Source organism: Fringilla coelebs, assembly GCF_963513975.1.
Source record: "Fringilla coelebs genome assembly, chromosome: 5".
Classification (NCBI taxonomy): domain Eukaryota; kingdom Metazoa; phylum Chordata; class Aves; order Passeriformes; family Fringillidae; genus Fringilla; species Fringilla coelebs.
Window position 1 is genome coordinate 33,684,188 of NC_140033.1, and position 16,918 is coordinate 33,701,105.

General features: G+C 38.5%; 1 protein-coding gene across 1 annotated transcript; it reads left to right on the forward strand.

Annotated features, from left to right (window-relative positions):
- Positions 1-329: 329 nt before the first annotated feature.
- On the forward strand, positions 330-15,842 carry HELB (DNA helicase B). The gene is made up of 13 exons (XM_084205638.1): positions 330-711; positions 1,941-2,315; positions 4,530-4,738; positions 6,024-6,887; positions 7,922-8,093; positions 8,848-8,989; positions 9,890-10,020; positions 11,053-11,137; positions 12,034-12,093; positions 12,635-12,839; positions 13,478-13,612; positions 13,822-14,259; positions 14,737-15,842. Exons 1-13 carry the CDS (start codon positions 525-527, stop codon positions 14,824-14,826), a joined length of 3,093 nt encoding a protein of 1,030 aa, XP_084061764.1. The 5' UTR covers positions 330-524; the 3' UTR covers positions 14,827-15,842.
- Positions 15,843-16,918: the final 1,076 nt, after the last annotated feature.

Genomic DNA, 16,918 nt, shown 5'->3' on the forward strand with positions numbered 1-16,918 from the left:
CAGCTCCTGGCTTGGCTTTCGTGAATGGTCGAGAGAATTGACCGTCATGGCCCGGGGAACTGCTTGAATAGAAATGAGACTATGCTTCCGGCCGGAGTGGTCAAGGACATGTGGTGGATCAATGTAATATTTTATACATACATATATTTACTAACAGCATGAATTAATCACTCATATATAACAGATCCGATGTTGAGCAAAAGTGAATGCTAAGCAGCAAGTGCCAGGGTTACAGTGTAGAGAAGGAAAGGTGGTTTTCAGTGAGGGCCTTCCGGAGAACAGTTTGCCAGTAATGCACAACATTAAACTACTCTGGGGGCACCTGGGTGGAACACAATCGGATATACAGTAAGTGCGACGTTATGATCTGATGGTTTTGTGATAGGGGTCATGTAAAGTCAGAGAATTATGTCCTGAAGTGTTAGGAAAAAAAAATAAAATTGACTCTTCGCCCCGGACTATCCCGACCCGGGCGGGCCGTCCCGCCCCTCCGCGGAGGCGGGCGGCTCTGCGGCGTGGGTGGCATGGCGGTGGCCGGCGGGCAGCGGGCCGCGCCCCTGGAGCTGTGGGGGCACCTGCGGTCGCCGCGGTGGGAGGCGGCGGAGGACGATGAGGAGAGCGACGAGGACTTCGAGGAGCTGTTGGCGGAGGATGCGCTCCTGGAGGCCGCCGGGCAGGAGCTGTCGGCCGCGCTGCCGCCGCGCCGCGCCGGTGAGGGGCGGCGGGAGCGGGCCGGGCCGGGCCGGGGCGGGCCTGGCGGGCGGGCAGGGCCGCGGTGCCCTCCCTGCGCGGGGGTCGGGGCTCCGTGCAGGGCGCGGGGAGGCGAGCGGGGGCCGGTGCCGCGGGAATGGCGGCGGGGGAGGCGGCCCCGGCCCCGGCCCCGGTCCGCCCGCCCGCCCGCCCGGGAGCGGCGCTGTGCGCCTCGGAAAGGTCCCGGCTCGGCCCTTCCTCGCTGCCGGAATTGATCACAGGCGGAGGGACTGGGAGCCGAAGTAGGGGATGAATAGGTAGTGGAAGGGAAGCGTGGTGTCTGCTTTTCTTCGGGCACAGGATTGCAGCAGTAAGAAAACATAAGGTTTTCCCATTCAAATTAACTTTACACAAAAAAAGCACATATTTTTCTTTTCTTTCTCAGCTTTTGTGACATTTGAGGGTGTTGGTACTTGATGTTTATGACTTCCAACTTTCTGCTTAGAGCTTGAAAAGTAGGTGACGTTGGAGCAACCTCTGCCTAAAAAGTGTTTCATCTGCAAGTTGTTTTTAAAATGGCTAAACTGAGCTAAATAACCAGGGAGAAATGAGTAAGTTATTACAGACTTAAGATCTGTCCTGGTGAGGAAGAGGCCCTGTGGAACATAGGTGCCCACTTTGTTCTGGTCATAGCAATTCGTCCCCAGTTGTCGATCAGGGAATGGTGTATTTTTTTTTTTTTTTTTTGAAGGCAAAGAGGAGGCAAACCAGATCATACAAAATGTTAAGGATTTATTATATTAATTCCTTATAATTTTGGTGGTTCCAGTCATGGGAAATATTTGGTATACAAATGTATCTGAAGATTGTGCAGGCATTGTGACAGAATACTTTGTGATAAAACTGTTTCAAATTCAGTTGTAAACTTCAGGTGGAATCAATAGTAAACCATAATATTAAACCATGTGTATTTCATTACTTTAATAAATTCATAGGCAAGATTTTATTCCTCATGCTTAGAGAAGAAGTTTTAGTGATTGCTTCTGAGTTTGGTTTCACTTTTTCTCTAAATATTAGTGGAGAGACAGCCATCAGGAGAGTATATGGAAACCCCTGCTTTCCTATTACTTCTGCAACTTATAGAAAAGACAAAAAAAAGGCATTGAACCAACACTACTCTTAATCAACACAAACTTAATTTTTATGACTGCCAATTAACACTGGATTTGTTTTTCTTTTTAATGATTCAGTTATTATACAGGAATGTGGCACCAAAGAGGAGTATGAAGTGGTTGGACGTTTTCCATTAGTTGACCCTTGGTGGAAAGTTAATGTTAAAGCTAAAAAGATGGGGTCGAAGTACTTTGTGCAAGGTTATCCATCGTATTTTCTGCAGACTGATGTAGAAGAAAACAACCGCCAAGTATTTTCACTCTTTCTTAAGGAGTGTTGTGTCCCTGAAGGTTGGAAAGAAAAATTTTTTGCTTGGCTCCCTATGGAGTCTGTGCTGAGTTTTAGCAACCTTGAAGAAAAACTAAAACAGTTCCAAATTTCACAGCTACAGCCAAGAGGGATCGAAAGAGATACCAAGGATTATGACATCTTCCATTATGTTTCAAAATCATGTAGGTATATCCTGTGCTGTTCCAATTGTTTTATAAGCTAAGGAGTTTTCTCTCAGATACAGCATTCAAACTAACATGTATTAATTTGAAATGTATATTCAAATGAGTCTTTTGTTTTAAAATATTTCAGGACAGTAGGACGATTGATCAGTTAAAACTAGGCATACAGAAGGACTTTGCTGAATTCTGTAGGCTAAGTAGAATTGTGCTAGGGATACTCCATCCCTGGAAGTGCTTAATGCCAGGCTGGATGGGGCTCTGAGCAGCCTGGTCTAGTGGAAGGTGTCCCTGCCAGTGGCAAGGGTTTGGAGCTAATTGATCTTTAAGGTCCAACCCAAACCACTTTATGCTTCTGTGATTCTGCCATGCAAAGACACTGGTGCTTCCTGTAGTTTATTCAGCTATAACAAGGCTTATTGAAGAATGGGTTCATCACTACTTAAGCATGGTGGCCATGGCTTTTTAGGACTGGCACATGTTCAAAAGTAGTACAGGTGCTTCTCTGTAGTACAGGGATCAGTGAAGAACTTCAGTGTAGTCCTAACCAGCTGCACTAAATAGACTGTCTAGGCGTGTTTGGATCCCACCTGTCAGCAGATTGGTATGGCTGGGAGCACTGGAGTGTCTCCACTTCAGACTTCTGAGGATACTGTTGTGGGCAATGTTGGTTAGTGTTAGAGATTGGATCAGGAGTGTGTTTTTGAAGCAGACATCCCCCTTGTCCCTACTGTGATGCAGTCTCTAAGAGTACTGACTGAGTATCCCTTCTGGATGAAACCCAAACAATGCATTTCTGAGGTACTCCAATCCATAAAGGGCAATCAGTCTGTGGGACCAGGCTTAGCTCGTCTGAAGCAAAGCACTGAAATACAGAGAAAGTCAGGGTGTCTGAGGTGTGGCCTCAGCATTAGAGCTCTGGTTTGCTCTGATGGTCTGTTTCCATAACCTGTACAGACAGGTTGGGTCTCTCTGCTGTTAGGTGTATGCAAGCAGAGTTTCCCAGTACCTGGCTTACTGGGCAGTGTCAGGTCAGATGGTGGAGGTGACATCACTTTTGGGTGTCAAATTGTGTGTAACAGCTGAGTTCAGAGCCTCTGCTAGGCTTGAGTGACTGTACTTCAAGTCCCATTTGTAAGGGGAGGAAAGTGTTCTGTAGGCTTTCAGGCTTTTTGTTCTCATTTTGTAATGATAGAAGAGATTGCAGTGTGCCTACTCTTCACCTTTCTTGTAGTTGGTGATTTTTTCCTAGTATCTAGCTTAAATTATTTTGCTACATTTTAAGCTTTAATCTTTATCACTGAGCAATATAGACCCTTTCCCTACCCCAGTTGCTAGTGTTAGTATTGTAAATTTTTTTGGTTGCCATTAATTGTTATGGGCTTGAGTAGTTTGTTCTTCAAGCCTTCATGGTATTTTTTTGTGTGTGGGAATAGTGTGTATTGATGATTTATGTGTAAATTAAGTACTTGCTTAAAAGGGAAAAGGTTTGGCTTTATAAGTAAGACAGTGATCAGAAAAAGTATTTGAGAAAAATTAGTGGTTTAAATTTTCCTTAACACTTAATTAAAAATAGCCTTTTTTTTCCCAAGAGCTAAAGATTCTGAAGGTCTCACTTTCTTTTTAAATTTGTTTTTCTTTCTTTTGAAATTACCTTTTTAAAGCAAAATATAGAGCAAATCAGTTTCATTTTTCCTCACTCTCAGCCCATGATTGATATAAACAGGGACAGTGATAGCTTAATTTTGGGGTCATTGAGAAAGGCAGTGGAGAGCACTTCTTTGGTAAATTCCTCTACTGATCTGATACTACAAACTTAGAAGCATCTTTTCTTGTTTTGCATTTGAAATGTTCTTCTGTACATCTGTATGAAAATTACTTCTAGGTAAGAGGCAGGCATGGTGAGGTCTGAACTGACTTTCTACAAAATGCTGTTGAGTATGCAGTTTAACTCAAGTGAATGGCACATATTTTCCAAGTGAATGCTTTTAGTTCCTGGTTTTATGTCATCTGTTTACATTGTTTTTTTTCTTAAGGCAGTTTGGGGAAAACAGACTTTAAAAAATTTTGAAAAGTGTTATGAAAAGTAAGAAAATGAGAGAAATTTGTAATCTTGGATATCAGAGAGGCAGAAGGATGAAGCCAGAGTCAGTGTAAATTGCTTTGCCACAGTCTTTGTACATCACATAAAAATTCCTGTGTTTATGGTGTGTGCAGTTGCAGGAAAGGCGGTATTGGGAGCTCTGGCTTTTCCAAGGATACTGGAGTTCTTACCAATTCTTCTGCCACGCCACTTTTGCTGTCTGTTAGATAAGATGTGTTGGGAAGGAAGGGCTGATGTGGATGGTGAGGAGGTAGCTGATGAGATGGGAACAAAACTGGATGAGATACTAAAGGATGAGCCATGGAAACTTGGATTCAGCAGGGTAAGTAATGTTATGTATGGTAAAAATATGGTGTTTGCTGCATTTGAGGTGCATTAGACTACAGTACTGTTTTAGTTGGGTGCACTTGATTAAATGGGCTTTTGTAGGGGCTAAGCATAGCTCATTTGGAAATGGATGATGTATGGGACTCTGTTTTAGCAAGGGATTTTGTTTTTCCAGTTCCTCTAGAATTAATTTATCTCAGAAGATTTTTGAAAATGGTTTTGTTACAACCATTTGTTTAATATTTTCTACAAGAGACAGAAACTAAAATGCTTGAGGTAATTGGGCCAAAAGTTAGCTAATTTAAAATCCTCAACTGTTCTCTTCAATTTTATACAGATAAGTGAGACTTTTGTTCCTAACACATAGAACAATGTCTATGCTTTCACAGTAAGGTTGATAAGTTTCTCTGTAAGAGATCATTTAGTCCAGTAGTTTGTTTTTTGCAATGGAATTTGCAGTGGCTGCTTACCTTCCTGTTTTCCTTTGCTGCTCTTGCCCTGAGCTTTGCTGCTGCACCTCACCTTAGCAGTCCTGGACCTCACATGAGGGCATTCGGTGTTCACAGATGTGGCTGGTTTTCCCTCTTTAGGCCTCCAGTGCTTTACTGATGGAGGTTCTAACCTGCCTTAATCTAATTTTAGAGATTTGTCAGGGTAAATATTCTAGTGTTTCACAAAATTTCCTTTTAAAAGATTTTCCTGATGTCCAGTTTGACTGTTCCTTATATGGACTTGCTGCTCTCTTGCTTCAAGGACCTGCATTATCACTGCAGTTTTTTATTGCTTGAAGACTCTCTTTAGCTTTTTCTCTTACGACCGAGCAAGTGCAATTTATTTTTCTTGTTCTCAATAGTTAATCTGTTTTGCACATCTTGATCTTTCACTATTTTGTGGTAGTGTATATAGAGGTGGCATATTTCTTGAACACGTTCAGAATTGGGTACAGTATTCTGGCTAATGGCTTTCCTGTGCTCTGTTTCTACAGTTTGTGTACCTTTATGTGAAAATGTGTTATTTGGTGTGCACAAGTTCTCCCTAGTATCCAATTTCTTTGCCAGTTTTTTTATTTTTAAAGTTTCTGTTTCATACAGAAGGGTAAGTAAGATGAATTATCATTCCAGCTTACTTTTAAGCATTTGCTTAATGAAAAATATGTAAATTTTTGCAAACTTCCACTTTCTGAATTGCAATTTGTATTTACTAGGAGGAATGTTGTTCAGCAAGAGGCTGACATCTTCTGAAATAAATCTGTGTTTGCTTTTACTCTTTTTGGGGAGAAGATTATGTATAAGGAGTTGAACATTCCTTACTGTGAAGCAACGTGGGCTGCCTTCTGTCAGTGCGAGCATCTCCTCCGGAAGATTCCTGACTTGCAGAAGAATGCATTAATTCTGTATGATCAGCTCAAGACACGCTGTAGACAAATGGGACACACATACGAAGATCAAGATGAATTAGCTCGTTTGGTATCCAAACACATGTCCATCGAGCATGTTTGGCAATCTCTTGAATTTTTGAAAGATCAGAATGTAGTGATTAGGGAGAAAAAGCTGGTGTTTCTGCCTCATCTTTACAAGTCTGAAAAAGACATTGCAATGTATGTAGGTGACCTTCTGGCAAAACACACATGGAAATTGGATGTGGATGTCAAAAAGATACTTAGCATTTCTGAGGCACCAGGAGAAACTGCACATAACAAAACAAATATTACCCAGGCACATGAAATACAGGAAAATAATCCAGACAGTCACAATGGTGAAAATCACTTTCATGAAAAGGAGGTGGGCTCTATGTCTGGTATCCACAGTAAAGCAGAGGTAGACAAAGATCAGGTGATTGCTGTAAAAAAAATTTGTTCTAATCCTGTCACAATCATAAGTGGAAAAGGAGGCTGTGGGAAGAGTACAATAGTTAGCTGCCTTTTTCGTCATTTAATGCAAATGGAAAAAGAAGTGGAAGCTGCTTCTAAGGTCTTTGAAGGAGACTTGGATGCATCTGAGGAATGGAATACATTTGATCACTACTGGGAATCAGAGAATATGTATGCAAAAAAATATTTGAATGTACTATTCACTGCACCTACAGGGAGGGCAACAAGTCTTTTGAGAGAAAAAACACAGCTTCCTGCATATACACTGCATCAGGTAAGGTTTGTTTTAGGTTTTGTTTCTTGGTTTTGTTTGTTTGTTTTTTTCTTTTTTTTTTTTTAATTGGGTTCTGAAACACATTTTGGCACCATCCATTCTTGTTTTGAAAAAAAACAAAACCAGCTTGTTATAGGACTTCCCTTAAGAAATGTGTAGCCTATTATTGTTATTAATGTTAATGCTTGCGTACAGCTTATCAGCATCTGAAAATCAGCATTATGTTTTGGGGGAATCATAAATCAGTCATTTGAAATTCATTATTTGCTAACTTTGGTTCCTTTACTATTTATATACGTCTGAAACTTGCTTCTCTAGGGCATCTGATTTTTTCAGCTTCTCAGTTCCGCATTTTAGTTTAATGAAGACAAAAATGATTTCTAGGCGGTAGAGCTGTTTTCTATGATCCTGTTGCCTAGCAATCATAGCAGCACATACATGAAAAGATCAGTAGCCTGGAGTTGAATAATGAGAGAAATTTCATTTGCACAGTGTTTCCTTAATTAATGTTAGGTATTGTGGAATTTTTTTTAGAAAAAAGTAGAAAGCAAACTCTGTTAATAAACTTAGGCCAAGTCTGTTTTGTTCCAGGTAGCAAAGGTGCCAAGAAGACCTTGGAGTTAGGAAATAACCCATATTAATAGAAGTTATAATAACATAAAAAGTACTGTTGGCTTATTTTATCTTTGGGGACTGGGTAGTTAGTTGCCTCTTCCCCATGCAATTTTGGGTGTTATTAATGACAGCAAGTTGTAGTAGGAGGTGTTCTGTTACTGAGCAACCTAGTGTCTTTAACAGTTCCTGCCGGAAAAAAAGACTGTGCTTTTATGTAAGTCAGTGTTGCTAATCTCAGTTTGAAATGCATTCACTGAGGAAGAAAATAAGACAGAGTGGTTGAGTCTTCTGGCTCTTTACAGGTGTAAGTTCAGAATTTCGGATAATAGCTCTACATATGTCAGATGATACCACATTGTCTACTTTCATGACGTAGCTTAGAGTCGATTAGTGTCAGAGCTTGCTTTATTTGTTTCTAGATTATCTATAGTTTTAAATCTTGGAGGCGGAGTGACCAAGAACAGCCGTGGAAGTTTTCTGCAGTTACGGTTCTCATTGTGGATGAAGGAAGTTTGGTGTCTGTACACATTCTTAGTTTAGTTTTGAAACTCTTGTGTGAGCATGCTCAGCTTGCTAAACTTATTATTCTAGGTAAGTGAAACATCAAATTTAGCATTGTACAATGTTTAATAATGCCCAATATACAGTGTAAGTTTCAGAGCTCCCACTGAGTCTCTTAAAATGTTACATTGTTCTGTACTTGGATACTTGTGCCATTTCTTAAGGTCAGATGAGGTAGACAATTTTCCAAATGTCATGAAAGTATCAGTATCTCATTATCTATTTAGCAGTGTTTTGTCTTATTCTGACTTCCATGTGGTAGGTTATTACATCTTGCAAATGGAAAACTTTCCTGATTTCCTTAAATGTGAAGGGGCTGTGTTAGCATATGAATTATATGTTAGAAGGGTGTTTTCATGCCATTCTTAATGTAGGATCATCTTGTTTTAATTTAAAAAGGAAAGCAAAGAAATGTAAAGTCAATTTTTTATGCTTTCTTAGAGGTTTCCTTTTAGACATGTCATTTATAGCATTTGTTTTTAAATACATAGCTTTCAAAGTGTGTTTGAGTAAGATGTGATCACTGTCAGTGCAGATCAGGCAGGATTTGCACTTGCTAGTAAAGCATTACTGGGTAAGGAGTATAAGAAAACTACACTACAAACTTATTCCCAAAGTTTCTTTGATTCTTGAAAATTTGGTTTCATGTGAATTGTATTAAGGATGGATATTACTATGTAGAGGCTTGAGTATTTATTCATTCCAGTGTTAGATTTTTTTAAGACAATTTTCAACAGATGATACGTTATTCCTTCTCACAAAGACTAACACACATTCTTTTTAGGTGATACTAGACAGCTACCAAGCATAGACCCAGGAAACATGTTAGCTGATATCTTTGAGGGTCTAAAATCAAGAGGCTTTTCTGTGGAACTGCGAACTAACCACAGAGCTGAATCGCAACTAATTGTAGACAATGCGTCAAGGTAGGATATCCCGATGTGTGTGTGAAGAATTCTTATAATTCTTGCCTGGCCTTTTACCTGCAAATAGCACTGCATCCAGATTTGACTCTGTAGTATTGCTTCTGATACTTTTTTTAGTCCAAATCCATAACATTGGTTTTAAAAACAAACAAACCCCCAAAAGAACACCCACAAAACCCTACAGATTTTTTCAGATGTATAAATTGGATAAAAAAAACGTGTGTGCTGGAATGCTCTTGAATTTTATGGGATGTATTTCACTATTATGCTATCAGAAACTCTCTGCACAACTGACTTTAGGCCTTCTAAAATGGCTTACAATTGCTCCTCTAAAAATTAAGTTTTAAAGACATTGCTGGTAAGTGTGACAACAACTGAAACAGACTGAATTGCTTGGAGAGTTTAGATGTCAAGGGCCATTACATCACAGGTTCTTTGTATTTTTTTCTCTACATGTTTCCAGGATTTCCATTACTTTGGTTTTGGAAATTATCCTATCAGTGCTTGATTTCTTTTTTAAACCTCTAAGAAGAAAATCTAGGTTTTGATATTATTTAAATTTGAGAATATTCTGAACATTTGTAAGATGTCCAGAACTACTAAGTGTTTTGCAAACATTCTTACTTATTTTTTGTTAACACTTCTGTTTTACTCCATTTTGTTCCCCTGGGAAGAACTGTATGAGTAATATTAAGTATCTGCTGCACTGATGGAGGTTTAGAGAATACTAATTTTTCCAATTGAAATCAAATTACGCTCTGAGGAAAGTGTTTTTAGGGAATGTAGTGTAGATGACAAAAGATTTCTAAGTGGTGAACTTCAGGATGATGCAGATGATGATATACGGGAATTCTGTAACTGAAAATATCTTTTCACTTTCCCTCCAATGCTCTGGTCCAGAATCTCTCACCGGCAGCTTCCTGAATTTGATGAGGTGCTGAAAGTTTGTGCTTGGAATGAGGAAATGACAATGCCAATCCCAGAGAAGAAATTTATTTTTATTGCTTTGCCTGCTGGCGGGAATTGTGAAAGTATGTCAGTTTCTGATCTTGATTTTCCCTTTGGTAAAGTGTAGACTATTGTCTGGAACAAAAATCTTGGGAAAATTTTAGTCTGGCTTTGTTTGTGGTATAAATTTAAATGGTACAGTCATAGTTTGTCTTTTGCCTTCTAAGTAAGTGCACACAGCAAGACCTGGAAGTGAAAAGAATGGGCTGTAGAGCTCCAGCTCACCAGTTAGACTTTGAAATGGGGACAGCTTCCACCACTGTAATCAAATGTGGTTGTATTTTTATATTGTAGCTGGAGCTGTCAGACCTTAAGAGATTTTCAGAATTGATTCAGAGGTGAATCATTTGAGTAAAAAGGGACTGTAACAGTATGGTGTGCTGGAGAGGAATGTGCTCTCAGCTGTAGAATTGAGTTAGGAAAATTCTAAGAAGGGATGCCAGTATTTCTTTTAAAATGTTTTGGGGTCAGGGCTAGAACCATTGTTTACTGGGGTTTTTTGACATTTATTGGGTAGAAGAGGATTGAGCAGCCTCTCTTTTATATGCATCAAAATGCTTCAAGGGGAATGCAGAAAAAAACCCAGTACAAACATTATCACCTTATCTTACTCTAGCAAAATACTCAGCTAGCAGAATACTGAAAGTAGACTTCTTCTGTGAAATCCAAGTGTATAGGTCTGTGGCTTGAAAATATTTAATCTTTACCTCTTCAATGTGCTATATCAAAACCTTATTTTGCATGAAATATGCTCCATGCAGCTGTTAACACAGAAATAAGAATTGTTTCTTTCCATATCACTCTTGTTTCTCAGATTTGATTAACTGCATGATGTTTTCTTGGATGTTTTATGGTGTATTTCTGGTTTTTTTGAGGGTGTGTCATTTTGTGTGGGAGTTTGGGGGGGGGGCATTGTTTCTTTTTTGTTTTGTTTTAAACAAGTTGAGAGGTCATTTAAGCAAGAAATAAGCAAAGGCAATTTCATATTGAATTATATTCTTGTTTTTAAAATTCTGAATATTTTTATGTCTTACCTTTTATGTCTTTTAAAACAGATTTACAAACTGCAATAAAGATTTTACTTAAAAAAGGGCCAGGATTGGAGGATGCCAAACAATCACAATTCATTGCTTTCAGAAGGTAATGAAGTGTGCAGGCAGACATTGAAAAAATCCTTGCTAGCAGCCACAATCTAAAAATAGCTGAATGTGTTGAGTTTGAGAGACTGTGGCAATAGCATAAAACTACTAGATATTTGGAATACTCCTCACTTAAGAAGGGTGGGATGTAGGGCTCCAACACACTGTGAAGAAAGACTGGAGGTCAGTAATCACAGGAGCATGCATAGTATGCATGGCTTTGCAGAAACACTGAAGGGATAAAAGGGATAATGTGGGCACTAGTACCAATAGTCCATAACCTTGGGTTCTGCACAAAGGGGTGCTTAAGAAAAAACTCCTCCACCTTTAATTGTGAAGAACATTTTCTCAGTAAGTAAAAAACACATACTATTTACAGGTTCCCTGTGAGCTAATAAGTGATTTGTGAATGCTGAGTAACTCTGGTATCAATTTTTTTCTCCAGTCTGCATTCAGGTACAATACTGTTATTAGTAATTTTTGTGTATGATTCTTCTAGAATATATTTATAGGTACTTAAGCTGCATTTAAAAGTTTAAATTCCAGGTCTTTAAAAAGCAAATAAATCTTGTTGATATTTTTAATATGTCCACAGACAGAAAATAATCTGTCCGTGTGTTAGTTTCTCTTTAGTTTTATTCTTTATCCTAAAACCAGATTTAGCTAATCTAGGTGTACAGTGCAAAAGATTTCTGTGGTATTTAGACAAAACCGTTGCTTTACTGCTCTCTCTTCTAAACTCTAAACAAGTCATTGTTCTTAATAGGTGGTGGAAGATAATCAGAGAGAAAAAGGGCCTTTTCCATTATTTATAAATTAATGCTTATGTGACATTGCTTGTAATTGTATGTTTTGTATATAATGACTTTGTTCATGTTCTTGTCTTGTATGATTTAGGCAAGATTGTGATCTAATAAATGAACTTTGTTGCCAACACTATTCAAATCATTTAACCAGGTAAGCCAATGTTTCACATTTTTCCTGTCACCAATTCAATTTTTAAGTGTTATAGTCAGGCCAACACCGTAAAATAAGATTGTAAAACTTCCAGTGTTCCATCTAGATCTGATTATGTTATAAATCATTCATATAATAAACTTTATTTGATGGGTTCTTCAATCTCATTTTGAATAGTGGTAAACAGCTTTTCATTTAAATTCATTATGTGAATTCTTGGGTTTTTAAGTTACTATTGAATATTCAAAATTCATATAAAAGCAACATGAAAAAAAAACCCTCGAGGTGGTTTTTTTTTTTTTTTTTGCTACTATATAATTTCTAAATAGATTCTGAAATATTTTTGTGCTACTCTATATTACTGGTTTATATTATTGTTTTGCAAAAGTTTAAGACATAAATGTGTTATCCTAACTATTTTGAATATTATTGAAGTTTTCAATCTGGGTCAAGTACAGAGAGTGGAAAGAGAAAAAATACTGAGAGATGGTAAATGCACTCTTTGTAAATATATTTTCCCCTTTTTCTTTCTCTGACCTAGAGACCATAAGAACAGACTTCTATTTCAAACTGGGGACAAGATTGCCAGCACACGCAATGTTTATCTGAAGGATCTCTTGGCAACCTCTGGTGTCACAGAGGGTTCTAATGGCCAGGAATGCAGAAATGGAGAAACCACACTCACTGCAGAGTCTAATGAGGAGGGCAAACGACTCTGCAATGGAGATATATTTTTCATAACAGGGGTAAGTCCTGGCAGCAAGAACTTGCACAAAGAAAACCTGGTGGGAAATGATTCAGTGCTTGCTGAATCCCCAGAACAAAACAATTCACACTTTTAAAATTTGCCCCTTAATACATACTTAGTTCTGCTAAACAGTTGTGTAAAAGGCAAGGAAGAGGCAAGGTACGGTAGAAAATGTACAAAAACCTCAATTCTGGGCTTTTTTGTACAATGTGTTTCAGTTGGTGTGCTTGTGTTCAGTGTAAATACAGTCTGTAAATACTCAAATTATTGTAATTGAAATAGATAATGTTTAACATGGCCTGAAGTAAAGAGTAATGTTACAGCTGAAGTTTTCACTGGCAGAAAACCACGCTGGCCTAAAAGTAACAGCAACAAAAACCTGGGTTTTTTTGCTGGGTTCAGTGAGTTGAGCAGTGAAAGTATCAGTAGTTAGGGTAGGCCTTGAACAGTGAAAACTGTTTTCTTTCAAGGTGGTCAGGGAAAGAAAACAGTTTATTGGGTTTAGCGTCTTCTGAAACTTTGAGCTCGTTGACCTTGCAGCCGTTGTAATTTCAGGGCAAGCCAGAACAGGGAAGTACAGACATTGCTCCAGCTGCTGATCTAGGCTCACTGCTGAGTGTTGTGCTTTTCCTTTAGGATGCAGAAATTGATAAGCAGCGCTTGCTGACCATCAGCAGCACATATGGCTCCACGTTCACCGTGAACTACATGGCACTGAGGAAACTGTGTCACATAAAGCATGCCTGGGCCAGAACTATTCACACATTCCAGGTAAAACCACAGCAGCTGTGAGCTGAGCTAATGCACTCTATTCTCTCATTAAAGAATCAGAAACTTTTCTTGAAACTAGAATTCCTTGAATGGAGGATAGAAAATATTCTCGAGAGTGTCCCCAGCTGCCTCAAATTTCCTCAGTCCTGTCATTTTTTTAACTCTTTCCTGGAGATCAGCCTTTGAATCCGAGTTCTCGCACGTTTCAGGGCTCGGAGGAGAGGACGGTGGTGTACGTGGTTGGCAATGCGGGCCGGCAGCACTGGCAGCACGTGTACACGGCTGTGACCAGGGGGCGCTGCCGTGTCTACGTGGTGGCTGAGGAGCAGCACCTCAGGAGAGCCGTGAAGAGCAAGGAGATCACCAGGAAAACGCGTCTGCAGAAATTCTTGAGAGAGGCAATTGCTGAAACAAACAATTATCCCAAACAAATGCCCTCTCCCCTGGTGAAGTGCTGGCAAAGTCAAGAGCTCGAGACTCAGCCTGTTTCTGCTGCTCAAGGTGCTCCTGACCCGCCTGAACTTCAGAGTGACCTCATGATACAGGAAGGGCCATCAGTTCTCAGCAAAGAGAAGATGGGCAGTGGGCAGCAAAGTCCATGTAAAAGACAAATCCCTGCATCTGAGGATGCTACAGAAAGATGTCCTGTAAGTATCTCCTTGCTGAGAAACTTCAAACTTTTGCACTCTCTTTCACCAGAAGTCACCAGGGCACTGTTGTTTTATTAACATTTATTTCATAATTTTCAACTTGACCAGTAATTGGTGAAGCAGTCAAATTTGGCAGGTGTCTTTGCAGAGTAATATATGGCTAATACAGAAAAAAAAGGTCAATAGTAGTAAGCTTATACATATTCTTACTCTTAGAGTGATCTGTTGGCCAGCTTAGCCTGTGTCAGCTTATGGTTTGTGCACAAATGTCAGTTCTTAGGTGACATGCTGTGAGAGATGTATATTAAATTTAATAATTGAAATTGATTTTTATAAAGTCAAACCTGATAACAGATGCTATTTTTTTCATTACATCTAATTTCTGAGCTCATGGAGAAAGAGCCTGTTTTGAAGAGGCTAATATATTTTAGGTTTGTTTCAAACTTGGGTAACATTTTTGTTTTGTTTTGACAGACAACAGTAGAAGAATCCCCACTTGGATCTTCCAGACTTAAGAATCTAACATTGGGACAGCAAATTCCTAGGAAGCTTTTCAAAAGCTAACTGACAATTATTAAGTGGTCTTGGTATGAACCTTTACTGAACCTGTTGAAAATTTTTGGGATGGAGATGCTGAATATGCAGGTGCCTTTCAAAGGCTTTCCTGATTTTCAATGTTCTGTTAAGAACAGCTTGTTTTATGCTGAGCCTCTCAAATTTTCAGTGATCTATTTTTATTAGAGTTGGTGGAGTACTGGTCACCAAAAATCATGTAATTCTTTCATTTAGCTGAAGAATGGACTTATAGGTCTTTGAGGTTCCAGATGATCCCTTAAAAAATACACAAGGATGTATTTTGTTTTAAAGACTCTTAGTTGTCCATAACAAGATTTATCCATCTCCAAATGCTACAATATTGATGAGATGCTCTTACTGATGTGCCAAAACTATAGATTCCTTGAGGAAAAAAAGCAGTTTACAAAGGGGTCTAGGTTTTTTTCTGATGTGGCAGATTTGTGGCTATGAAGCCTTGATGGATTATGGGTTTTAATCTTGTTACAGACATAACAAGAAAGTTGCAATCAGTGACATAGAAAACTTTTTCTATGATGTAGAATTGCCATTGCTGCTTTAGCTAATAGTTCTATGCTGATGATGAGCTTGCAAAGAAAAGCAAAACTCCAAAACATTCCACTTTCAGCTTTCTCATGTGTACTGTGGGACTTGCTGCATTGCAAGTTTTGAGATTAATAATTGAATGTTAAACATCAGACACATTGTAATAAAATGTGGACAACCTGCTTACCTTCAACAATTTTTCCTTTTCACATATGGTAGGAAAAAGTATACCACAAATATAAAAATGGTGATTTTTTTCTAAAACTGTGGGAAAAAAACTGGGAAAAATATGAAGTAGAAAAACTCTACCTCATTTTTAATGTCTTCAAATCACTGTTTATTTCAATTTATACAGTTTTTCCATACAAATATTTGCAACAGTTTGAATTTCAAAAAACATAACATAGACGATAAATATCATGCTATTAAAGTATTAAATTTGTACAAAAATACTTTACAGTTTAATACTTATTTGTTACAAATAAAAATACATATTTAAGTGACTCATGAACCTGGGAGTTTTTGTTTTGTTGGGTTGTTTTTTTTTTTTTTTTTTTTTTTTTTTTACATGATTCAGCCTATAATGTCATTCTGACCTTTTCTGGCAGTGCTGAAATAGAAATCAGAGTTACTTGTGTGTGCAGGGCAGGTGAGCTTGTTTATGTACTGGAAACAGCAACAGGGATACATGAAACAGTTTAAATTGACCAGAAACAACTCTGTAAGGTGATTGCTTAGATAGGGAGACTCTACAAATGTACAAATCCAGTATCTTTATATTCACCAATAACAATAATTACCAATAACAACTTGAATACCAGAATAAACCAATGCAGCTGCTGGTGAGCATATAAAGCAACTGGCAGTATTTTATTGCTTGGGGGAAGAGGGGAGAGGAGACAATTTGTGTGATGTGTTTGTAAAATATATTTACAATTTTATATTCTAAAAATGTGTTGCAGGGGCTAATGTTTATCATAAAGAAGGCTGAAAACAAAGCATATTAAATAGGACCTTTCTTCCTTCAAGAAACTGATTGACTTAAAAAGCTCATGTGTGACAGTACAAGTTTACAGGTTTATGGATCAGTAAAGAGCTTTTGTATCAATCTCCACTTACATAATTTTAAAAAAGCCATTTTCTTTTAAAAAAAACCTTTCTAATTTGTCTGAACTCATTTCAATTTCACTCTTCTCAGTAATCCCTTGTCAGAGGTTTTATCCCACTAAAAAAGTCTCTGCTTAAAAATCCCCACAGGTTGCAAGACATACCATTAAATATTTCATTGCATAGGGAATAACATATGTTCTAACAAAGTTTGCTGAAGTGGGGAGCAATGTTCAATGCAAACTGCAGCTTCCTGCAAGCATTTTGTTATAACATCTAAACCCTGCTTTGTCTAATGAGTGTGCCCTTCTCACCAGCACATAAAGGTTTCCAAAATCAGAGATGTAGCCATTTCCCAGGAAAACCCAGTGCAGTAAACCACTCTGCCTTGTCCATCAGACAGCAGCACCTTCCTCATGAAAGGATTTTT

Bases quoted from the DNA above. Each gene is read 5' to 3' on its own strand.
- HELB (XM_084205638.1), top strand. From the start codon at position 525: ATGGCGGTGGCCGGCGGGCAGCGGGCCGCGCCCCTGGAGCTGTGGGGG. The intron at 10,021-11,052 runs GTATGTCAGTTT...CTTTTAAAACAG, and splicing joins TGCTGGCGGGAATTGTGAAA to ATTTACAAACTGCAATAAAG. The intron at 11,138-12,033 runs GTAATGAAGTGT...TGTATGATTTAG, and splicing joins CAATTCATTGCTTTCAGAAG to GCAAGATTGTGATCTAATAA.